Below are 26504 nucleotides of genomic sequence, written 5' to 3' on the forward strand. Positions count from 1 at the left end.
TACCCCTTGTTTTTTTTCTCATGACGACCAATAAAAAACGACAGTGTTACCCCTTATGTTTTTTTTCATGACTACCAATAAAAAACCACAGTGTTACCCCTTATGTTTTTTTTTCATGACGACCAATAAAAAACGACAGTGTTACCCCTTATGTATTTTTTCATGACGACCAATAAAAAACGACAGTGTTACCCCTTATGTTTTTTTTCATGACGACCAATAAAAAACGACAGTGTTACCCATTAGGTTTTTTTCATGACGACCGATAATTGACGACAGTATCATTAGCATTATGTTTTTTTCATGACGGCCGATTAAAAAACAAAGTGTTACCCCTTATGTTTTGTTTGATGACGGGCGATGAAAAACCACACTGCTACACCTTATGTTTAATTTGACAACCGATAAAAAAATTGAAAGTGTTACCCCTTATGTTTTTTTCATGACGACCGATAAAAAACAAGTGTTACCCCTTAGATTTTTTTTCATGACTATCGAAAAAAACGACAGTGTTACCCCTTAGGTTTTTTTCATGACGACCGATAAAAGACGACAGTATTATTAGCCATTATGTATTTTTCTTGACGGCCGATTAAAAAACAACAGTGTTACCCCTTTTGTTTTTTTCAATGACGACCGATAAAAAACAACAGTGCTACCCCTTATGTTTTTTTTCATGACTATCGAAAAAAACGACAGTGTTACCCCTTAGGTTCTTTTCATGACGACCGATAAAAGATGACAGTATTATTAGCCATTATGTTTTTTTCATGACGGCCGATTAAAAAACAACAGTGTTACCCCTTTTGTTTTTTTTCATGACGACCAATAAAATACAACAGTGTTACCCCTTATGTTTTTTTTCATGGCGACCGATAAAAAACAACAGTGTTACCCCTTAGGTTTTTTTCTTGAAGACCGATAAAAGACGACAGTATTATTAGCCATTATGTTTTTTTCATGACGGCCGATTAAAAAACAACAGTGTTACCCCTTTTGTTTTTTTTATGACAACAAATGAAAAACGACAATGTTACCCATTATGTTTTTTCCATGATGACCGATAAAAAACAACAGTGTTACCCTTTATGTTCTTTTTCATGACGACCGATAAAAAACCACAATGTTACCCCTTATGTTTTTTTCCATGATGACCGATAAAAAACCAGTGTTACCCCTTAGGTTTTTTTCCATGACGACCGATAAAAAACAACAGTGTTACCCCTTAGGTTCTTTACATGACGACCGATAAAAGACGACAGTATCATTAGCATTATGTTTTTTTCATGACGGCCGATTAAAAAACAACAGTGTTACCCCTTATGTTTTGTTTGATGACGGGCGATGAAAAACCACACTGCTACACCTTATGTTTAATTTGACAACCGATAAAAAAATTGACAGTGTTACCCCTTATGATTTTTTCATGACGACCGATAAAAAACAAGTGTTACCCCTTATGTTTTTTTTTCATGACGGCCGATTAAAAAACAACAGTGTTACCTCTTTTGTTTTTTTTATGACAACAAATGAAAAACGACAGTGTTACCCCTTATGATTTTTTCCATGATGACCGATAAAAAACCAGTGTTACCCCTTATGTTTTTTTCCATGATGACCTATAAAAAACCACAGTGTTACCCCTTATGTTTTTTTCAATGACGACCGATAAAAAACGACAGTGTTACCCCTTAAGTTTTTTTCCATGACGACCGATAAAAAACAGCAGTGTTACCCCTTATGTTTTTTTTCATGACGACCAATAAAAAACAGTGTTACCCCTTATGTTTTTTTTCATGACGACCGATAAAAGACGACAGTATTATTAGCATTATGTTTTTTTCATGTCGGCCGATTAAAAAACAACAGTGTTACCCCTTTTGTTTTTTTTATGACAACAAAGGAAAAACGACAATGTAACCCATTATGTTTTTTTCCGTGATGACCGATAAAAAACAACAGTGTTACCCCTTATGCTTTTTTTCATGCCGACCGATAAAAAGGACAGTGGGTGGGATTGGGGCAGAAAAAAAATATTTTTGTTGTTTTGTTATTGCTTTGATCGAATGACCCCTTCTGTTCTGACAGATACTACATATAATACCTTTACTGTTTCATGTCATGGATTGGAACACTTGGGAATTTTTATAAAATGACAAGGAAGTAGAGAACGCAAAGCCGTCTTTGTTTGGCTCAAAGCCATCAAGGAAACCAAGGAAAAAAAACAATATCCATTTTCATTTTCAATACGGGGAGGGGGGGAAGCAAACAAAAGTGCATTAGCCGTAATGTCTCATAATCCAACAGAAAGATCACACAAGAGAGACCAGGGGATAATGACGAGGGAGGGAGACTCTTGGCTACAACAACATACCTCCTTGCGGGAAGAACTGTGAGTAGATGTCTTTGAAGGTGTCTTCGTTGACCACTCCACTCGGGCATTCCTGGAACAGGAGCAGTGTATTACAATGATCAAAACAACATTACATCTTCTTGTGTGGAAATGTTTTTTTTTTGCTGCTGCTGCTTGTGTTCGGTAGACTTGGACACAATACACTCTAAGTACATATCGATTGTGAAAAGATACCTCTTGAACAAAATATCGTAAGACATTTTTCTGTTAATTATAGGATCCATTATTTTGAACAGTTGCTTCAAATAATGTGAGCAATTGCCTCAGAAGTCCCATGCTGTCACAAGAAAGGGATTCTAATACTGTTTATCTGTCAAAACATGTCCAGAAGATAAACTACCATCACATAATTTCCATAAAGATGACTCCTCTTAGACTCTACATCGAACATTTGCAACCTTCATTAATTAGAAATATAAGTGAATGATCTAACCAATATTGAACTAACTTCCCAATTGTTTCATTCTAGCTAACATCAGTGGAACTTGTCTTTAAGCGTTTATATTTTGTATTATGCTGTATTGATATTATTTACACGTCTCATTATAAAAATCCATTCAATTGCAAAGTAATGTGCCAGTAATATCATTAAATAAAAGGACGCTAGATACAAGGCCAACATTAAAAAAGGCTGTCAACTTCCTCCTACAAGCCTGCATGAAACCTTGAATAAAATACACAATAACATATTTTTGTTTGTTTTGTTTGCGTGCGTGTTAGACCTTTGCATCCACATTGCCAGAGCCTTCAGGGAAATGGAGAATAGTAATGTCAGCTAATGATGTACTTGTATGTAAAATACGTATTCAACATCTAGTATCACCACAAATGAGGTCAAGGCTGACAAGAATAGAACAAAAATGAAGACATTACTGAAAAATATGCATTGTAATCAAAAAGCAACTAATAAAATTAGTTTTAGTAGAGCATATTTCATGTATTGAATGTGTTGTACCAAGTTGTAGTACCATGTGCTAAAACTGATGCAGGTAGAAAAGGAGCACACTGCAACTTTTAAGATAAAAATATACCTGCCAACAATATCTGCTACTGCCACTTCATTACAATCTAAATTGAGCTTATCTTTTTTTAAGCCCCCATATGCTGTCAAATTCTCAATGTCTGTGTCCTTAAAGCTGCTTTTCACTGCATCTCTTCTCAGAATGTGGATTTCTCTCTCACTCCTATCAGTATTTCACCTTTCCCTCAAAGACTAAATTAATTTAAAACTGAATCCTGGGTTGATGGTTCCCGGTTGGGTTTAACGCCAAGTAAGTTTGAACAAAAAGTAAAAGCTTGGGGCAATGACGTTAGACGCTGTAGAATCACGTTGTGTCGTTTTGAAAGCTATTCTGTGTCGTTCGCCACCACCTTGACTTGCTCCCCGTTATCGGAGGTTGACTATGATTCTCGTCCCGTTCAGACGTACACTGCTTGATAGTTTTACATCGAAGACTCTATTAAACAGTACATATTTTATGATTTGGCGCAAGCAATGACACTTACACTGGAATGAGACGGGCGACATGCAGGGTTCAGAGAAAGGTTTAGTGGTTCCACCCCCCCTGGACACAGAGTGTGAGCGCAGCATGTACAACTGGCACACTGACATCTGTGGGCAGACTTTTGTGTTTATAGGAGAGGGATTGTAGCCGATAAAAACCCCTGAGATGCCTCGAGTAACCTAGGTCCAAACATAAGAGAGACTATCCCTGTAAATACAGAATTAGACGGAATTACTTTCATTGTACAACTTGACCGTGGCTTTAAGCACACAATTACACTCGTCCTCTTAGAAAACACTTTTTATGTAACTTCAGTTTTATCTTTTACATTTTAAACCCAAAAACATTCAGATGAATGGGAATGTTGCAACCAAAGCACAACGTGTAAAACGATTTAGTGAAAGAGTTTACTTCAGGTTGACAATTTGGCAGGGAACATAACAATGATCCAGGCCTGTGTTTCATCATAAGAGTGCTGTCTTTGTGGCCACAGGACACTGGTCTCAAGAGGTGACAACCTGAACCAGCGTCCATTCTTCTGTACACTGGGGAAGTGCCAGCTCATCCGCACAAAATAAATCACAGGTTCATCACGGGGGATACAAAAAAACCAAAGCCAGCCAGCCTTGAAGTGCCGGCGTGTGAAACAAACCCATGAGCCATAGCTATAAGTAAAGGAATCAGACAGGGTCGTCCGTGAGCGTGGACAGAAAATGGCTGATCTGTTCTGCCGTGCGTGGGACTGGATAATGACAACGCCATAACCGACGCCGTCTCCAGTCAGACAGGAGGGTGCGTTTGCGATCGAGTCTTGAGAAGAGGATTTGGACGGAGATATCGTGGTGGAGCACGGGGGAGTGGGTACACTCTCCGTAACGGCAGGTTAGGGAGTCAGGACCTCAAGGTCACATGTGTTAGGTCTGCTGATCTCCACCAAAGCCCTGCCTGCTACGTGTTCCACATGGACAGCGTCTACGGTGTACTGTGGACACCGATGACCTCGTTCTCACAAACCGCAACCGCGTTCCCGGTTCCGGTGTTCACTTTCCTCCGAAACCTCAGGCAACCCGAGAGGGCGAGCGTCCGCATTTCTTACAATAGACGACAGAGGATTTATCGGTGCGCTGCGGGGGAAAAAAAACGTGCCTTTATTACGCCAGTGAAAATCGCTTATTCTTGTACCGGACGATTTCAACAAAACTCTTACAGAGGTTCACCGAACAATAGTTTTCTAACGTTATCACTTCCTGGGCGATGACTCAACCTGCAGGCAAGCACACTTCAAAAGTGAGTAGAGTGTGCGCCGAGAGGACTGCTGGGAAGCAGATCAGGTTTCTCGAAGCACACAGGGGCTAAAATAAGCAACGGCTCGCGCAACCGTTGCGTCCCAGGTGCAGATCCTAATCTCCCACGAGGGAGGGCGAAGACCCAACCGGGGGGACCTTCACGAGACACCTCATTAGATCCCCCCACCGTCCGGGTCTCTGTCCCCGCACACAAGGACACACGGACACAAAGACACGCGGACATACGGACGGGTATCTCGGCCAGCGACCTGTGCTCCTCTCAACAGGAAGCGGCTGCCACCAGAGGGTTACCGGAGGTCAAAGGGCGAGCGCTGCCACCGTCTGTCACGCTTCTCGCCCGCGTTTCGGCGTCGGCAGACAATTAGGACTCAGAGTTAATTCTGGGTTATCTCATTAGGCCGCACACACCCGAGGCGAGGAGAACAGGGAGGAGAGCCTATGTGGGCCACGTTGTCACACAACACTCTCCGTGACCCGATTGCTCATCAGTAATCTACGCCATTTTCATAACGGTTTCATGGTATCACACCACTGTTTCACTATTATTACCTCTCTGGGCCTGATGACCAAAGGACCTTACAGGGAATACAGCAAGGAGAAATTAAGAAGCAAGTAGAGATGATCGATGCTCACGGATACGTTCAGGTTGAGGATCGAACCCAGAACTTTTAAACTAGAACGTTTCAAACAGGCTAGGACCCACAGCTGCCCAACATTAATCCCTGACAAACCTACCCAGCATCTATCCCTGAGTGTGTGTGAATCCTGAATAGCTTATCAAGCTGAATATTATAAATCGTATATATCGTTTTTTTAAGATCATATTATATTAATTCCCCCAATAATTCTGACATTTCTGCTGCAGTTTCTATGAGCTGATGAGATATGGCCTACTCTTTAATATTGTTACAGTTAGTTATTCAGGAGATAATTTTTTACCAAGCTACTAATTATTAATATTGAATTAACACAGATATGGACCCTCATTCATTCAGAAGCAGCTAGCAGGGGTTAGGCAAACTTCATATCAAGAACGCCTCTAAATCTGGACATCGGGTATCGAACGTGGTACTCAGTCAGGAGTCCAACGCCCTACAAACCACTGCACTATCCTACACCCAGCGCCAAACCACCAGGTCAACCACACCAACGTCCATACCGACGACACCTATGAACAGAAACACGTCCATGGAGAGCGAAGGACACTGGGCTTACGTTCTTGAAGCCGCGGTACAGGATCTGGAGCTCCTTCCGGGAGAAGCGGGTCTGAGCCTCCAGCTGCTCCAGGCCTTCAGGCCGGTGGCGCACTGCCGACTGCTCCAGCTCATCCTCCACGCTGTCTGCAGGGAGGAGAGAGAGAGAGAGAGTCAGTCGGTGTGTGTGTGAAGGATAGTACCGGAGAACTTAGTCCAGAGAGTCAGTCGGTATGTGTGTAGTAATGATGGAAGTGATGGGCACTTTGGAGGGTTTGCTGCAAGTGATCAACTCTGGGTCGGTCTTGTGTGTTTCTGAAGCACTGGGTTGAATCAGGAGCCCTTGAGGGACAGGGTCGCAGTCACGTCTCGGGTTTAAGGGTGGCTGACGCTTTGTGAGGAAAGTGTCTCTCTGTGAGTGTGTGGTAAACTTTGTTGGCCGAATGTTCAAATGGATGTAAACGCAAGAAAGAAAAATGAACTAAATGGAAAATCGATGCAGCCCTGCGTCACCTTTCCCCCTCGTGTCTTACGCCTCTGGTGAAATAAGTGCCTCATCAAAACAAAATGGCTTTCTTTGAAAAAAAACTAAAAACACTTTAAAGCCCAACCCAAACATTACCACATCTGATCCAAACGGCCAGTTTCCCCTTCCCAAGACACGGCCACGTTTAAACACACAGGGGCCTCTCGCACTATGATGCAGAGGCAATTAAGGGGTCTGTGGGGTGGGAGCAGACTCCTCTGCCTTCCACGTCTTGTGATGAGGGGCCGGCGAGACCGAACGCACCCTCTTAACGGCCCCTGTAATGGGGGCATGCGCTGTCTCGACGCTGTCACTGGCGGCGGCGTTGACTCGCTCTGGTCGCCGCCTGGCCGCTCCCGCTCTCGCCTGCTCTCTCTCTCGTCGGCCTGAAGTGCAGCATTGGTCTCTAAAAGCCTCATTAGCTCTGTGTGGCTGGATGCCAGCGGACCGTGGCTACCATTTTGGCTACAGATTAACTGCCGAACGACAGAGCCGGGGGACAGTGTGAGTATTTGCGCGTGTGTGTGTGTGTGTGAGAGAGTGTGATTGTGTGTGTGTGTGTGTGTGTGTGTGTGCGTGTGTGTGTGTGTGTGTGTGTCAGAGTGTGAGTGTGAGAGGGATAGTGTGTGTCTGAGCAGCGTGTGAGCGCGAGAGTGTGTGTCTGTGTGTGTCAGCGTGTGTGTGCGTGAGAGATAGTATCTGTGTGAGTGTGAGTGTGTCCGAGCTGTTTGTGTATGGGAGGGTTTGAGTGTGTGTGTGTGTTTGTATGGGTGTCTTCGAGAAGTGTTATGTGTAGCTCTAAATGAGAGTGTGTGTGTGTGTGTTGCTACGTGTGTGTGTGTGTGTGTCTGTGTGTGAGAGTCCATGCGATTGTGCTTGGCTCCAAGTATGTGTCAGTGTGTCTCCGTCGGCTCTCAGAGTGCGCACATTTCCTTGTTGGCATCAAACGCTACGGAAATGACACGCAAAACGGAAACGCTTCTGGGATTCGAACAACGAATCCTCTAATCGCCCTTCAAACCCAACGCATCCCACAATCAAGGCTCACTCAGACACCTCACTTAGTTCCGTACCAGCCAACGCTCCCCCCCCCCCCCCCCCCCCCCCCCCCCCCCCCAACTCAAGACCCACGCCTTGGTGTTCCCAGCACACGTTCCCATCGGATGCTGAAGACGGCAGATTCTGCCAGGATTGGCGCCAGGGCCAGCACTTACTGCCGACCCCGTATGAGGCATAAACACAGAGAGAGGGAGAAAGAGAGAGGGAGGGGGGTAAACACAAAGAAAGGAACAACGCATTTGTGGTCAGCAGTAAAACCGTCGAGAGGGGGAGAGGAGGGAGGGAGGGAGAGGAGGGAGGGAGGGAGGCGCCGCCCCGCGACGAGACGCTACCTGGGAAAACACACGGTCAACGGGGGGGGGGGCACGGTAACCCCTGGCAACGAAGAGCCGCAGCATGAGGAGGAGAGGAGTACGGGGGTAGGGGAGGAGGGGATCGGAGCACTGGGCGCGTGCCGCTGTACGGGTTTGCAGGACGTTTTTCCGGTTCAGGACAACAACACGTGCCACGTGAGAGTGCGGGGGGTCGTATCGGTGATCCGCTTGCCGTGTGAACGGACCAATTAGGATTCAGCCTTTGCTAGTAAACTGAAACCGGGTTTGAAGTGAAACGCTTGAAGGAGAGCTCAATCCAAACAACCTCCTACGCCTGAAAAGATCCTAAAAGTCAATTGGCGTCAAGGGAGACGTTGGTGTGAAGGTCGACCCGCGCCTAAAGCGAAGAAAGAAAGACCTTAAAGGTGATCCATTTACTCAAATACCTTTTATTACTTTAGGAATCGACCAATGCTGAGAATAGAAAGTGTCTGGTTAAGAACACTGCATAAAGAATACTAACTGAATAGCGAAGTGACAAGGAAGACTAATATCAGCAGCTGATTTACTTTGGAACTAGGCCTCATAACTATTTTTGAGGCCAGACAAGACGTCATTGTAAGACATGGAGAGAGGGAGAGCATTCGTAAGATATCTAAAACGAGCGATCGACCAAAAGAAGGGGACAGGACGGACGTTGCAGGGTTTGGGGTGATCGTCCCCTCAATTACAGCCGTACCGACCAGACACTTCTCTCCTTATGTGGAATGGAGGAGACATGCTGGCGGAGGAAGATTTTGGCGCGTGGGCTGGAAAAAAGGTTTAGGCGCTATCCGACTTTAATCGCAGACTTTAAAGGCTTTCATGTGTGGGAAGCTGTTCTGGTGTCATATTCATGTCATGACCTTTAAAGACCCCTATTCTGTGTGTGGCGTAATGCACTTTATTTTGAGGGAGAACTGATTAGGTTCCTGAATCGTACACCGACTGTGTGTGAGAATAGATCTGGATAGAGATCTATTATCACAATTATCATTACCAAAACAAATCAATGATTATATGCGTATGATTTTAAAATACCACACAGTCTGAAGGCCATTAGATTGGAAGAATGTTCTACTTTAAGTGGTGGTATTATACAAAAACGTCTTTTCTCTATCTAACTATCTTGTTATACTATTCAAATAAATATCTCTATTTAATGCAATCCTCAAGGATGAATGACTATAACCATTAAATTATCGGCCAAAACTTATGTTGAAATAATTCTTACAAACAATGGCAGAAAATGTGAAACCATGACAAAAATAACAAGGTTTCACCATGTAGATTACCGCTCACCAATTACGCCATTTTCTTGCACCGCTAGTGAATCCATAATTCATAATCTATAATTAAGGCTCTTAATTGCCTCTCAAAGTCACAAAGGCAGCGGTGAGGAAAAACAAACAAGAAGCCGAGGAGACACAGGAGAGAAGATGGCCGACGCGGGGGGGTTTCTGAGGGGCTAAATAAAGTAGGGGTGGGAGTGACACCTCCATTAATCAGGGGGGAAAAGAGCAAACGGCCGGGCCTGTCAGGATTAATGTGTGACCTTTGTGTCTTTAGTAACTAAATGGCAACAGTATGCCACGAAGCACGGCGGCCAAGCTCCCACCAAGACACTCACCCGCCAAATTGACATTGTTTTTGCCTTGGGAGCGGATAAAAAGTTAATATTTCACAAACTTTTTACATTCATTATTTTGTTGTCCTGAAGGAAGTGTTGAAGCACAGAGAGAATGGGGAGGGGTGCGGTGGGGGGATGAATCAGTCGGTGTGTAAGCTTACTCAGGTAACTCAAACAAGCAGGCAAAGCCATACCCATGCAATCAATACGCCTTCTTTGAAAGAATCATACCACCCTTATTGTATTGTTGCTCCTTAATATCCAATATGTAGCTTCTGCTCTTACAGGTTTAGTGTTAGATTCATGAAAAATACATGTACTGACTTCGCAATTTCTTCACCCGTAGACAAACGATCCGAAAAAGCCAAGAGGCACAAACAATAGCCAACACCACAGAATACAATCTCGGTGAGTGAGCGCAGTCCAACGCATCGAAAGAGAAAATTGTGCACCCTGTTTACCCTTCGCCCTGTGAGGTTAATCCCCAGGCACCGTTTCATCAATCAGTTTAATATTCTCAAAGATAAGGCCAAGCGAAAGGTTGCAAGCCTAACATCCATGGATCAATAAGCTCTATGGACTGGAATATAGGGGCCCGGTATATGAAGCCATAGTGTATCATAAAGGGATCATCTGTAGGCATCTTTAGGGTCTGGAGAGACTGGACACAGCAGAGTTCATCTGCATACAAGTGTCACAGCTTTCGTACAGCAATGTTGAATCAAACCAAGCTGCTCAACCATAATAATACAATAAGAAAAACTTTGGACTTTCTGCTAAAAGTCTTCGTAAACGGGTCTGCTAAGTTGAGCACCTCCTTTGGACTTATTCACCAGAACTGATGCAGAACCATATATTGAGCCATGGCACGATGAGTTTGACAATAGTTTTAGAAAAGCAAATTTTCTAAGACGGTTGCAGCTCATTGACCTCTTCAGCACCACTGGGGAAGACAGAACAGGAGACAGTGCTCTCCCCTCGCAAGTGATAGCGTTACCACTACTGGTGATCAGGATGCAACACTATGCCTATGTGTTTTCTTGTGTGCCGTGGTCAGCTATGATCTAGGTCAGCCGCTAAGCTCTGTGGTTCTGGTTTTCCAGAAATCGGCCGACTTGACCCGATTGCGGTTCTTGTGCGGCGGGCGTTATGGGAGAACGACCCGTGTAACTGTGGGTCACCAGGAAACCCCTGAATAATGAAGCGGCCAGCGTGCGCTCGGTGCGTCATCCACCTGACAGAACGAACGCTGTTTGTCCTCCATCACTCATTTGGGATTGCAGCCGTGAGTCGGATATCCCACTCACAACGTAATCCGATCCTTCAGAAGGAAAAGGAAATGGATTGGTAAGTGTTGTGTTGAATATTCAAGGAACACGGGGAGCTTTGGGTTTGTGATATTGGTGGTGTGTTTGAATACTCTGTTAAGTAAAACAGTAGATGCTCATCGTTTTAACAACTGGAATCTCTAAAGACCAAATAAGTGGTTGCGTTTTTCTCGAAATATCTTTTCGAAAACGTGAAATGCAACAAGCATGACTGGAGAACATTTGAATAATTCTTTATTATAATGAGCTGCTTTAACGTATCATTCATATCGAAGGTACATAATGATTATTTAACATCTCCTTCATGGTGCTTGCACCAGCCGGAACCCTGACATGTCCTCTCCCATTGTCCACAGCTAGAAGACCTCTTATCACCTCATCTCATCTCTCTGAAGCTGCCACGGTGACAACGTGTGACTTCCCATCGTGCACGGCGGCCCACACTCGAGTATTGACGTATTAACCCCGCTCCGATGTCAAACACGTTATCTGAGCACGTCTTCACCTCGGCGTGCTCCAGATACAGTCTGTCGTCGCACGTGGTCGTTGGCTGGCTGCTCAAAAGACTAGCGACCGTGGCCGGTATCTACGGTCGCCATCAGCCCGGCTACGCCGTTTCCAAGATCTCGGCTGTCTATTTAAGGACAAAGTATGTAAACGAAAGAATCAGTGTCACGGGACATGTAAGGCTGATATCACCGTGGCATCGCTGGTCGTATGTATGAGTCAGAGTGGTTTGCATTAAGTGTTGAATGCTTGACAACCGAAATCCCCACCGGGAGTATTTATCATGAATATGAGATACATTCAACTCTTTCAACCACAACACTTCTATTCCACTGGGTTCATTTATGTTCTGCGGCGATGCATATCATGTTTTCACAGGTTATACGGCAGGGAAAGCACAGGTGGGAAAGCAAAAGAGTAATATAAATGATAGGAGTTCATCAAATATCATTCAATGAATGGTATTTTCTATCATTGGAAGCTAATCTTTCAGACCATGTCTGAAATATGAAAACCGTAATAATCACAGAGACCGTACTATAAGATGGTTGGGCTGTCCTTGAGTTCTAGTTCTGTATTCATAAGAGCAGGTATCAGTACGATCGTTATATTCAATCTATAATTCCCTACAACAACAACAGCATCAACAATGGAAGTGAACAACATTATGTTTTTCAATTTATTTGTATTGTTGGGTCTTTTCAGAGATGAATGAAATCTCCAAGAGGGGGGCGGCAATAAATAATTTCATTACTGGAACTATTTTAGAAATCAATTGTCATTTTTGTCATATGTCTGTGCATAAACTGTTTTTGGCTTCTCTTCCATCTGTTTTCTAGCATAGAAAATAGACTGAATAGACACATTGCTTGAACTTGACTAGACGATGACTCGCAATCAATACTGCAAGACATGAAAGTCAAAAAAATTAAAAACACAAAGTATGATAAAACTAGATTGAACATAAACTCCTTTTTCAAAGAAGAATGATGTTTTTCTTTCTAAAGACGTTTAGCAATGTCCCCGACTCTGACTGATCGATGTGGCCAACGATTTAGTTTTCAAACATTCCTGACCCGGCGAAAGGTTAGGTCGTTACTGGTAGTCGAAGACTTGATCTGCCCTCGGGAGTGGAAGTCCACGGTAACATACACAACACAACACACGTAGACGGAAGCGCTGAGCTGCTAAAAAACCCACACAGGAAAACCTGAAGCCAATTACCTCGAGTCCAAGAGCACCGTGTACACTACACTAACGTTCAATTCGATTTCCAAACCCTCAAAGTTCTGCCACAAGAAGTATGCTTCCTGCATGATTTAAGCCGGTAAGTAAGAGGAACTGAAAACCCTGCCGTTTTGGACTGAACGGTGGACAGTGTTATACCAACCAGAGGAATTATAAAGTGAAATAAGGCTAATGAATACAGATGAGCCGACCAGTACCGTCTGACAGGCTGCTGGATTTTAATCCATGTTGGCATGTTTCCCCTTTAAGATTGACCCGAGTCAAATCAACGTCAGCTACTCTCCCTCTCTCTGTGCATCTCTCTGTGCATCTCTCTCTCTCTCTCTCTCTCTCTCTCTCTCTCTCTCTCTCTCTCTCTCTCTCTCTCTCTCTCTCTCTCTCTCTCTCTCTCTCTCTCTCTCTCTCTCTCTCTCTCTCTCTCTCTCTCTCTCTCTCTCTCTCTCTCTCTCTCTCTCCCTCTCTCCGACGGCCCCAACACGTCGTCGGCACACCTGCCTCCCAGGGGAGTGTTTAAATGGAGAGTGGATGGCTCACGCGGCGGAGTTTGATTTAGCACCTTCATAATTACCCACTCAACGGCACATCTGCCAGCGTCTGTCAGCCTCGCGGCCCCTCCTCCAACACATGGCGTGATGGAGTCAACGTAGCGTCCCCCGGTAGCACCCCCAGGGAGACAAGCCGCTATCGTGCCGTCGTCTTCACAGAAAATACAAGCGGTTGTAACAAAACAGGAGTAATTGCTTCACAATAAAAGCGCTGATGGCAGTTTGAACCGAAAGGCCCGACGTTAAGGGCACCGTAACGTTGGTATCCCTCCGAGGTTTCCAGGATGTCGATGGATATCCCGGCGGAGAGAGGAGTCGCTAGCGACGGGGAGAAAGGTCTTCTTGCCGTGGGCTGTGTGAACCCTGTGTGTCTTTCTATAATGGAATTATTGTTGTCTGCTCCCCGCCGCAAAGTGTACCGGCAAAAAGGTCAACGCAAACGATATAGGACGTGGCGACATGGGAGAGGGGGTCTGTGGACGCGGTGGGATGACATTCACGGGTTGTAAAATGTGGATCTGGAGATATACCCGATGGCTCTTCACCGGGTTTGTGTGTATAGGAGGGATATCTGATGGAAAGAGGCCCCAAGATGGGAATCTTGGAAAGCAGAATGTCATTTTTATTATCCTAACACAGGGATGAACTGCAGGGTAAACTGTAGAGAGGTTGAAATGGAGGGCATGGAAACAATAACTGCCGTGCCACAAACGCCCCAGAAATCGTAAAAATGTGTTTTGCCTTTGAAATTCTCAGACGGTTCTCGATTTAGATTTACTGTTAGAATTGGTTACTGTCAGACGGTAGAATGGGAAACGAGAAAATTATGAAAGCAAGGACCGTGTGGAAGAGTCGTGTTCAATAATTTGTTCCTTACTTGGGGAAACTGGCAGAAAAGTGACAGTTGGTCCGCAGTTTTAGCGAGTCCATACTTAACACACTAACATGAGTTAGTGTTTGCTGTTCATCGAAGCATCTTTGGAAAAAAGTCCTTGGCTCTATTTAAAAAACGCAAGTACAAACTGTATCCGGGAAACAACAAACATGAAAGGAAAAAAAGAATGGAAGTCGGACGAGTTCAGTGTGTCTTCCTCCGTCACCATGAAGAAGTGTAGAAGAAACACACAACTGACCCAGTGCTCAGACAACCGGGACAAGAAGGCTATTGTGCGCTATTGTGTTGCCAGTGCCCAACGGCTGTTGAGTGATTATTTAGGTCCTATAAACGTCAAAGAGTGTGCCAGGCGACACTAAGAAAAAACAAACGTGATTTGTGGTTTTGGAATCCAAAACGTCTGCCATTTCATCTGTCTGGAAAAGCTTTTAATGGCGCCCGCGGGCATTGTTGTCTTGGAAACCGCTCGGCTACGGGGGTCATATATCTCATTGAATCAAGCCTTCAAACCTCTCAGTGTTGAACTGCCTTTGAACGTGAGTCAGGTGACTCAGGTGCTAACAGAACCACAGTGTGCATTTGTGTTTAGGTTGGTCGACGTCATACTATGAATCAATTGATTTTAGTAAATACCTGGAATAGACATCAGCTAATGGTCAACTTTGTCCCTGTTTAAACACAGTATCACTCAATTGCGACATTTATATACAGATCTTTTATTGAAATGTGTCTATGATTGAATTTTTTCAACCAAATAAATCAAATAAAGAAAGTCAATCTTTTTGTGTTGACACTCAAAGCTTGTCAAACACAAGACGTCTCTTGAGAGACTCTAACCCTTGCGTTATAACTCCAAATCACACAAACACAGCCAGAGTAAGTTATTTTTACACTATCATTTTGACTACTCAGTGAATTTTTGAGCAAGTGCATGTGAAACAGCTTAAACCTCTCAATTATCTGCAATATTACGTGTAAACATCACTGCATTATGTATTACGACCTTGTAAGCCCGGCATAATTATGAAAAGTATTGGTGCGGCAATTTATGCAGCCGTATGCTTATTCATTGAGCTTGCTAATTAAAGTCACAAACCCGCCGAATCTGCGTTGTTGGTGTTGTTCTATTTGGATACATAAGGTTGGCCGATTAGACTTTGGGTTGAATCTGCCCATGCTGTGTTCAGCTTTAAAAGAGACACAACCGCCGTTATTATATGCATGGTAAAGTACAGCGAAATATCCCATAATGCAAATTGTTATGCGCATATTCAACTCCTCGTTTACTATTATGGGATGTCAACGAACAACTGGTGGACACAACGTTGTATTTAGTATTGAAGTGAGACTTATAAAATACCAACAAGATCCACGGTAAGCAGAACTTTAATCACGATGGACATTTCCGACTGACTGATTAAAGCTTTAATTTGAATCGTCAAGACGATGTGTTCGGCTCCCCTTGGCCTGGACTGAGTCACACATTTTGGATGCGTTGCTAAAGTGCACTACACGCCCCCCCAACCCCCCCAAGGTTTACTCCTGATCCATAAATATGGATTAACCCCGCGCCCCCATCAGAGTTGATTAGCTGTGCTATTCTCATCAATATGGATCACTCGTCGTGTGACACGGTTCGCTGCACAGCATGCGCATGCAAAACACAACGCATTTCAATCTTTGAATCCAGTTTTCTGGTACTCTGATCCTCACTGACGGCGAGAACAATGTGTCCGTCCTCTCTGCCTGTGCAGATCTCTCTCACGAGGCAAAGCCCTCCACAGACCTCCACAGCAACATCAACTAGGTTCTTTAATGCCGTCACTTGAAAGGTTGTGTCCATCACAACATCTCCAATTCTGAATCCGCAAAGGTCAACAGAGGCAGACTTATTGGCCTCTATCCGCTAGTAAAACTATCAAGTTATTCAGCGTTTCTTCAAAAGGTACTTTCAGGGAATTCAGATCAATGTTTTCAAGGATGAAGTTGGGGTTGCAGCATCTTGCTGATGGACGTCCACTAGCTAGGCTGTTGACACTGGGGATGGTAGGAACTACGTGAGTATCCTCCTCAAGCAAATAAAGAAGAAAACAGTTTGATAATGCAAACCAACGTTCCGAACTTCCATCACTTGTTTACTTTCTAAGACCTCGGGGCAAAAAAACACTGCAGTGTTGACAGTGAACCGTGCAATAGGAGGCAATCTTCACTTGATATTTGTCGGATAGAGCTTAAGTGGCCCGCGTCCTAATTTCAATCATCTTAAAAGATAATTAAGAGCCTCATAACAGCTTTGCTGATTAAACTAAGCGTGAAACTTGCCGGCATGTGTCACAATACTCGGGAACACACTGGGAACATCGTGTCACATTTAACCGATACAGAAAAGGCTCCGTTTTAGTTTTTACAATGTGGTCATTCACAAGGAAACGTGCCGGAGTTCTGTGAACATTGAGTGGCGTCCTGATTGCAGTTTAATGAAATTCCGTCTGTGGTATTCTGTTTACATTGGTATTCTGATTGTTGAGTCTCATCTTTGTTGAGGAAACGTCTTATGACAGGCACATCAAAACTGCTTGATATCAACTAAATGCCGACCGAATTAAAGTGAAAAGGTCATTTGAATAAACCATGGCTTATTTAATTAAGCCAGAAGGACCATGGACAGCTCTGGATCTTCATGTGGGTCCGTGGGACCACAAGAAATTGATTCCTAGTGATAAGGGACCCTAAGCAGGCCTCAATAGTCCAACATCTCATCTTTAAAACCAACTTAAGCACAGTCCTATACTAAGTGTCAACAAGGGAACAGGCATGGTCAAAAGCCACGTAACAAATAGGGGAAACAAAAAGATAGCAAAAGGACTTAGAAATTGTGAATTTCAGAAAAAAAAGGGGGGCAATGCAGTGACACAAAGCAAGGATTTTCAAGGTAACAGCACACCATGTTCCACACATCTCTCCAAACAGCACTCTCAGAGAGCACGCTTTGCCAACTCCACTAGCATCCCAACTTGGAGCACAGGTAATTACCCAGGAGTCAATGCTCCAGTACGATCCCAGTACAGAGGAGACACTGGCTGCCTCTCAACCGGTCACGTCTCTGTCGCCGGGGCCAGAGATCAACCGCGGAGACAAAGACTGCAGCAGTGTTACCCATGCTAGGTTAATGCGTGGCCCCGCGTCCGCCAATAGTGATTTATAATGGATACACCTTTTCCATTACCGTCGGTGTAATTACCTCTGTCCGTGAGTGCATGATACCCTATGTGCGTGTTTGTGTGTGTGTGTGTGTGGATGAGTGAGTGGGAACGTGTATGTGTGTGGATGAGAGAGTGAATGTGTGTGTGTGTCTCTTTGTGTGTGAGAGAGCGAGTTTGTGTGTGTATGAGAGTGTTGTTGTGTGTGTGTGTGTGTGTGTGTGTTTGTGTGTGCATGAGTGTGTGTGTGTGTGCGTGTGAGTGAGTGGGTGCATGAGTGTGTGTCTGTTTTGTGTGCGCTATTGAGAGAGTGTGTGTGGTGTGTGTGTGGAGTGCACGGCAGGCACCTGATGAAAAAGGAGAAATATTTATCATTCTGTGACACTCGGGTGGGTCTGCACCCTTTGAGGCTGTGCTGAGCAGGAGGAGGGCGTTAATGACTCACAGGGGTGGCGCTGAACACAGGCATGAGCAATGGAGCACCGTGCGTGGTGACGGCAACCAGAGGAACGGCCAACCAACGCAACGGAGAAACCACACTGGTCCGGTAGCTTCTGAAAATTCGGAATAGTTCTCCTGGGAAAAGTGTTACAAAAGTTTGACGTTTTAGTGAAACGTTTTGATCTATGAATTCATGTGTCTGCCGTCTGACACATGTCAACTCATTTGAAAGAGGATTAGGATGTCAAACTATAATTTTGTCACACAGCTCTCCAGGTGATGATACGATATGATTGTGGTGCCTGATATAGACGTAATTATATTGAACAAAGTATGTACTTTAGTTTAGCACAGCAAAAGTGGTGCAGTGAGTGAACCACAGTCCCACTGGGCCTGCCTTGCACAGTCCCAGAGGAAGTGTCAAAAACATTGCACCGTGGACCTCCGGGTGTGAGGTCAAGTGAGGTCTAAATCACGAAACTGAGGTTCAGCCTTTCTTAGTAATGTACAGTCGGATTAAAACTAACAAATGTAAAAGGATTTAATTGAAAGCTAGAGAGAGTCGACTTTTTTTTTATAACTTACATAATTATGTATGTCATTGCGGGCCTTCAGGAATGATTCCGCGGGCCGCACTTTGAGAACCAATGCTCTACAGGGTTCAACTGGCAAAGCTCCACACGTGAATGGCAAGCTGGGTTACTGCTTCCACTGGGAAAGACGGACCACATGCCCACTGTAAAGGTGCAATTCCAAGTCTAATTCGAAAAAGAGGGAAAAATTGTTGGGTCAGAGTTACCCGCGGTCTGGTGTCAGTTACCGTTATGAACTTAATAAAGGTGGTTCAAACATTCATTGCGTTGGAAAGAAGTCTTCATTTGTATTCCCCTGACTGGCACTTTGGCTAGCACTAGAGTATAACACATTAACAAACTTGATGCTGAGTTCATGACGCTGTAGTGATGATCAATAGTCAATTACTGTCAAATCATGAATTAGTTTAACAATTGATCATAACAAAATGTATCGCAAAATGAATCCGCCTTTTGATAACGGCTTCATCGCGGTTTAATCGCTTCACAAACTCATTAAATCAGTCATTTATCACATTAAGATCCAAACCATTTGCTGCTTACTGCTTCAGTACAAAGACTGCTTTCTGTCAAAGACAAAGGCCGCCCCTCTCCCAACGACACTCGTCAGCCATAGACGCGCGCAACCACGGCGCACAGCGTGCGTAACCCACGGCGACGGGAGCGCTTGACTCCGTCCCCGGCCGCCTTGATGTCCCAGTCGTGGTGCCGTGGCAACGGATCAATATAATGACAGCAGCTGGCGTTCTCAAAGTCAGGTTCAGCGGAGCGGAGTGTGAGTGTGAGTGTGAGTGTGAGTGTGTGTTTCGTGTGTGTGTGTGTGTGTGTGTGTTTCATTTGTGTGTGTTTGTGTGTGTATGTGTGTGTGTTTACTTCATGTGTGTGTGTGTGTGTGTATGTGTGAGTGCGTGTAGGTGTGGGTGTGTGTGTATACTTCGCGTGTGTGCGTGTGTTTACTTCATGTGTGTGTGTGTGTGTGTGTGTGTGCGTGGGCTTGTACTCCATGTGTGTGTGGCTCATTTCGGAGCGGATATTAAAGAAGCAGAAACAGTGTGATCCAGAGCCAGAGACGTTCACAACCCCCCCGCCGGCGCCGTCTAAATAATTCTCCTTTTGGGTCAGGTCAGCGTTTCCATTTCAACGGCTTCTACTCACACGGTAATACATCACTTCACACCCCCTCCCCGCCTCTTCTAGAGGAGGACTATCAAGGCGTTTAGGGACGGCGTGTGTACGGCTCAATTAGGTGACGAGGCGCGTTTAGCAAACATCGTCTGTGTGTCGGTGCAGACGGCGTTTGGAGCCGAACTGCTTACTTTGCTGCTTTAGTTAATGAGAGTGTGTGTCGTAGTCTGTAGTAGTGTGTAGAAGTGTGTAGTAGTGTGTAGTATTGTGTAGTGGTGTGTATCTGCCCAGAGTGGTGCCCCCCCTCACTGAGCTGCGGGGGACAGATGTGGTCAATTTACCCTTCTCTCACACACACACACACACACACAGATATCGAACAAACACACACATATCGAACACACACACATACACATTTCGAACACACACGTATCAAACACACACACATATCGAACACACACATCGAATAAACAAATACACACACACACACACACATGTCCAACACACACACACACACACACACACACACACACACACACACACACACACACACACACACACACACACACACACACACACACACACACACACACACACACACACAGAAAGGGGTGCGCTTTTGAGGGACTGGAAACCTGATGTAACCCAGATGATTGGAAGTGACCGCAGACAAAAACAAACACTCAGAATCAAGACAAGGGGAGCAAAACACAAACAAGAACAGTTCTGCTGCTCAAACTCCATCTCTGCTTCTCGTCTCAACCTGAGAGCTAGTGATGGTGCTCCCGAGTTCACATTGCCTCGCTTCAGCACGCACACACAAAACACACATCCACGCCCCACGATGCCCTCAACGTAGCTCGCTCTCTCTCTCTCTCTCTCTCTCTCTCTCAATCCATTTAGTGTGTCAACATCTCATCAACCCTTGCTCTCTCTGGCTCACCATCAACTCATTTGTCCATCTCCCCTCCTCCACCTCCCCCACCTCCACCTCCACCACCCTCACCACCACCACCTCTACCTCCAGCCCCTACTCCTCCTCCACCCCCACCTCCTCTACCAACCCCTACTCCTCCTCCACCACCCTCATCACCACCACCTCTACCTCCAGCCCCTACTCCTCCACCTCCCCCCACCTCCTCCTCCACCTCCACCACCTCCCCCCACCTCCTCCTCCACCTCCTTACCCTCGGAGAAGTCGATGATCCCGAGGAGGTGCAGCAGCTTGATGGAGGCGCAGACCAGCACCACGATGCCCACCGTCTGCAAGCCCTCCGTCTCCCACACCGCCGTCAGAACCCCTTCACCTCCTCCTCCACCTCCTCCACCTCCTCCTCCGCCTCCCCCCGCGGTGTCCGCCAGCCCACCGCCATACCCCCACCCCGACCCCCCGCCGCCACCGCCACCGCCGCCGCCGGCGCCCGACCCGGCCTCCTCCGTCCCCGTCGCCGCCTCCCTACTCCAGTTGCCCGCCTGCTCCGTCTCCACGACGACGAGGACGACGCCCCCTCAAGCGCCCCCGGGCCCTCCGCCTGCCGCCGCGGGTCCCGCCCGCGCCCGTCCTCCAGTCTGAGCCCGGGGGGGCCGGGGGGAGAGGGGGGTCACCCGGCGAGAGGGGCGGAGGGCGGAGGGAGTCACAGCCAGGGTCAACCCCGGAGAAGGAGGAGGAGGAGGAGGAAGAGGAGGAGGTGGGGGAAGAGGAGGAGGAGGAGGTGGTGGTGGGGGTGGAGGAGGAGGAGGAGGTGGAGGAGGAGGAGGTGGGGGTGGAGGTGGAGGAGGAGGAAGAGGAGGAGGTGGGGGGAGGAGGAGAAGGAGGAGGAGGTGGGGGTGGAGGAGGAGGAGGTGGGGATGGAGGTGGAGGAGGAGGAGGAGGAGGAGGTGGAGCCGTGCGGAACTCAGCGGTCGGAGGGTTGAAGTCCCAGGTGAGGTCGGCGGAGGATTGCTCTAAGGCCGCCAAGCAGGAGAAGAAACGAGAAAGGAGCGCAGAAGTTCTGGAGGGGTGGGGGTCGGACGCCGGCTCCTCCGTGTTCCTTCGGGGGGCAGGGGGGGGGGGGGGGGGGGTCAGTCGTCGGTACGAAGAGACGCGAAAAGCCGACGCAGAACACGGACGTAGAAGGAGGACGAGAAGGAGAGAAGGACGGAGAGGGCCCCTTCTGTGTGTGAGGTTCCTAACGCTCCCGTGACTCTGACAGTCTCTGCTCCCCTCGCTCGGTCCCACTCCCTCCTCACTCCACGCAGTTTAAAGAGGAGGGGAGGGGAGAGAGAGAGAGGAGAGAGGGAGGGGAGAGAGAGAGAGAGGGAGGGGCGGGGAGAGAGATGGAGGGGGAGAGAGAGAGAGAGAGAGAGAGAGAGAGATAGAGGGGAGGGGAGAGAGAGAGGGAGGGGAGAGAGAGAGAGAGAGAGGGAGGGGAGGGGAGAGAGAGAGAGAGAGAAGGAGGGCAGGGGAGGGAGAGAGAGAGAGAGATAGAGGGATGGAGGGAGGGGAGGGGAGAGAGAGAGAGGGAGGGGAGGGGAGGGGAGAGAGAGAGAGAGAGAGGGAGGGGAGGGGAGAGAGAGAGAGAGAGAGAGAGAGAGAGAGGGATGGAGGGGAGGGGAGAGAGAGCAGAAAGAGGGAGGAGATAGGAGAAGAGAAGGAGGGGTGTGGGACATGAAGGACGCACAAGCTCGGAGCGAGTTTGGAAGGCACACGCAAACACACGCGTACATACACACACACACACACACACACACGCATACACACACGCACACACACACACACAAACGCATACGCTTCAATCCTTACACTTATTCATACTTCCATGTGTGCATAAAATGAATGTATTGATATTGTGTATGTGTGTGCTACAGTTGTTTGAAGCCCATTTGAAGGCGAGATGATGACCTATTAAACCATCATTAGGCTTTCACAATGATCATGAGTGGGGTGTGTTTGCTCTCTATTCGCACAGAAATCCATTACGCTGATTAGAGATCAATAGTTTCGAGTTCCTCGCTGGCGAAAACAAATAATGACTTCATCTTCACAGAACGGCAATTATTAACTCCATCAACTATTTTCAGGCGTAATGGAAACCCCATGAATATCAGAATAGAAAGGCCTTGAATAACTACCAAATTATTAAAATGCTCTCATGAAAGCTTGTTAGTCCTGAGTGACATGATCGTATAGTAATAGTATTGATCTAGTTCATTACATCCAAACATATAAGTTCCTTTAGAGCAGGTAGCCCATGAATATATATATACTGAATACGATGGGTGACGATACCGCCATCTGGTGGACATGTGAGGTATAACCTGATTATTATTGTCATTGCTCGTCGGTTTGTCGATTAGACTCAGGGGAAATTATTGTATACATTATTAATCTATGTAAAAAAAAGCGGGCTCCTGAAAAAATTGACACTTCTTTCTTCCATACAGAAATAATCTGTTAATGTTCAATGAATTTGGAGGAATAAAAACATTATACCTAACTATTATTAGGCCTCAGCGATGTGTCAATTTGACCACGACAGACGGCTCAATAGCAATCATGTTTCTCTTGATTAAACAGGAAGAAGATGATTATTGTGTTTTCATCAGGACATGAATGGCCATGTTGCATCGGAAAAATAACGGTTGAATCCATTATGTCCCCATAACACTTCATGGACTGTGAAGAACATGCGAAAAAACAAAACCGTTATTTCCTGCCACTTCTGAAGAAGGTGAAGCTTTTAACAAACAACAAGTCCTCTCCCCATTAAGCCTTACTAATAAAAGAAGAATGAAGATACGAGTATGAGTGAGGAGCGTGATAAGTTACAGCCAGGGACACGTTTGTTTCTACGTGGCGATGAGAGGAGATGAGCTGCTCGGATGTTTGTGTTCCTGTGTTTTCTACTATGTATGCAAATACCGGGGATTGCCTGCCTTGATTTTGTGTCAAAGTCCTCAAAAAAATCACATCACCGCTTGACTGGTTGTGCAGAAAAAGAGCCCTCTTCTGAGGCATATCATTGTTTAGAGCGCGACAATAGCTGTCATACATCCCACTTAGAACCCAAAGCATGTTTCCAGTTTTGTGTTATAAGGAAATGAAACAATTTAAAACGTATCACACGGTTCCTCATTAGAGTGAGTTTTCAAGCGTCACCAAAACCTTGTGTTTTTCACGACACACAGCTCGAGCAGGCTCCTGTGTTTGCGTTTTATGGCCATACAACATAAGATAAAAACGCCTCTATTCTGGATTTTTGAAGAAGTTTAGTGTTTGCAAGGCGAGTGACGAGTCAATCGATAAATGAATTCACACTTCTGAGTCTTGGTCACACACACTCACAGACACACACACACACACACACACACACACAGAGAGACACACACACACACACACACACACACACACACACACACACACACACACACACACACACACACACACACACACACACACACACACACACACACACACACACACACACACACACACACAAACTAAGAACAAATACCTCCAAGAACCTAATAATCATAATAATAATAATGAAGACTCCTGTTTGTGGCGTCCCCATTAAACCATGGAACGCAATCTTAGGGAGTGTTTGTTCCTTACAGACAGACCGTACATCTAATGCCACGCTGGTCTGAGGTAAGGCACCCCCCCCCCCCCCCCCCACACACACAACAAGCCTTTGATAAGCAACCCCCCCCAGAGACAAGGCTCTGGCTCTGTGATGCCTTGGCTTTCAAGGCGCTTGCCGCCACGCCCAGTGATTAATAAGCAATAAACCCCGGTCGCCATCAGAGTACCTGATTGACATGAGGTACTCTGAGATAATGGGTGAACTATAACCAACCGCTGAACTATGTGGCCGCAGGGTCGCAACGAGGCGGACACTGGAGAAAGAGGAGCAGAAACCACGATTATTCAACCCCACCGCAACTAGCTAGGCTAGGGGATATACTTTATACCTTGGGGTAAACCCGCACACGTAAAACCCTGCTTAATGAACACAACTGGAGAGGCTATGGCAGGATTGGTCGAGAAACATCTCTGCTGTCAGCTCAACACTGACAGGCCACCAAATACTTTCCCCGAGACTTGAGAAATACGCAATACGTGCCAAGTCTAACGCCTGACTTTGACAGATTGCTTAATTCACCGCTCGTGGTCTTCTTTGGTTGTTTGGTTTGAGTCTGAGATGTGTGACGCTTCTTAATATTTTAATTCACTACATTGGTGGAGTTTGGGCTTATGTTCAAATAAAAAACACATTTTAAGTGCTAAACATATACGCTTAAGGCCATATATTGAATACTGCAGACCGTAACCTAATCAGCACGGTTGGGATTTAGCGTTGGGTAGGATTGATCTATCTAGCATGTTTCCACGGTAACCGGACAAGCAATTCACACATCGTACGAGACATTACTTGCATATTGGATTGACCAAAACCAAAAAAAAACAAAAAAAATACAAGGCCACATCACTTGTTGGAAGCTCCATCCATACTAGCTATCTCTGTCCAACAAAGTCTCTCCCAGGGCCTGAGCTTATGACACGGGGAGGGACGGAGGGCATCGTAGACACCAGGGGCAGCATGTCTGAAATGTCAAGCTCTATCGATGCTCGCCATGACTCTATGTTCCATTCATAACTGCTTATCAGGGTGAAGGCTTCCTTAAAGCCTGAGTGACAAACCGAGGATCGTTCAACCGCCGTTCATACGCCTTCAGAGACCAGGAGACTGATTTTGGGTAACGATTCGGTATGTTTTTATCTCTTCCTCAAGGCCAGTGGTCTGCCTGTCTCGTCGCACGAGATGTGCTGTGTGTGTGTGTGTGTGTGTGTGTGTGTGTGTGTGTGTGTGTGTGTGTGTGTGTGTGTGTGTGTGTGTGTGTGTTCGATATATGCGTGTGTGGAGTCTTATCGCTCCTCAGCACCCAGAGGAAACAATAAGTGACGAAGGCAGAGGTATCCATTCGGCCCGTGACAGAGCAGAGTGAAGCAGTCACAGAGGAACGACAACACAAAGCGACTACAGAACCAATTCCTGTTCAGCAAAGGGCGGACGGGACTTTACAGCAGAATCATCTGCAAGCTGTTGCCAATAAAGTTGGGGGCACGTTTTTCACTGTTATTGCTATGCAAAAGCGAGTTTATCAAACAGACTCCTCATTAAATGTTACAGCTGCAGTGATTCTTGAGGATGGTCAAGGGTGTGTGCGTGTGCGTGTGCGTGTGTGTGTGTGTGTGTGTTTGTGTGTGCGTTTGAACGTGATGGCGTGTGTGTGTACATGCGCGTGTGCATTCGTGTGTGAGCGTTACAAGAGCCCGGGGCGGCCATTTGGTGATCTTGCGACACATCATCAATCAAAGCCATGCCAACAACATTCAGGGGCAGAAAAAAATAAAACAAACGTAGAATCTAACGCTGAGTGATTTGCGTAGTTTACACCTGGCTTCGGGACAACGAGAAGGGGGGTGTGGGGGTCTGCTTACTGAGGCATGTGAAGACAACAACGTCGGTGCGGGCGCTTTTGTCACTCGCGGACGGGCCGATCCAATGAGCTTGTCATCTTCCCAAACACAGGAAGACAGCGTGTCTGTGGACGGGGAGGCAGCGATGAACCGTGAGACTGCAGGGCACCTCC

The 26504-nt window shown here is 46.1% G+C and overlaps 1 protein-coding gene across 3 annotated transcripts in view; it reads right to left on the reverse strand.

Moving 5' to 3' along the window:
* Positions 1 to 26504, reverse strand: part of kcnip4a (potassium voltage-gated channel interacting protein 4a) — a 111389-nt gene that overhangs the window by 10881 nt on the left and 74004 nt on the right. For all 3 annotated transcript variants that reach the window (XM_056612458.1, XM_056612461.1, XM_056612459.1), the window contains 2 exons: positions 6441 to 6565; positions 2375 to 2444 (listed from right to left, as the gene is read on the reverse strand). In XM_056612458.1, coding sequence (XP_056468433.1) covers positions 2375 to 2444; positions 6441 to 6565 — 195 coding nt within the window. The remainder of the gene's footprint in view (positions 1 to 2374; positions 2445 to 6440; positions 6566 to 26504) is intronic.

Source organism: Gadus chalcogrammus, chromosome 17 (assembly GCF_026213295.1).
Source record: "Gadus chalcogrammus isolate NIFS_2021 chromosome 17, NIFS_Gcha_1.0, whole genome shotgun sequence".
Lineage (NCBI taxonomy): Eukaryota > Metazoa > Chordata > Actinopteri > Gadiformes > Gadidae > Gadus > Gadus chalcogrammus.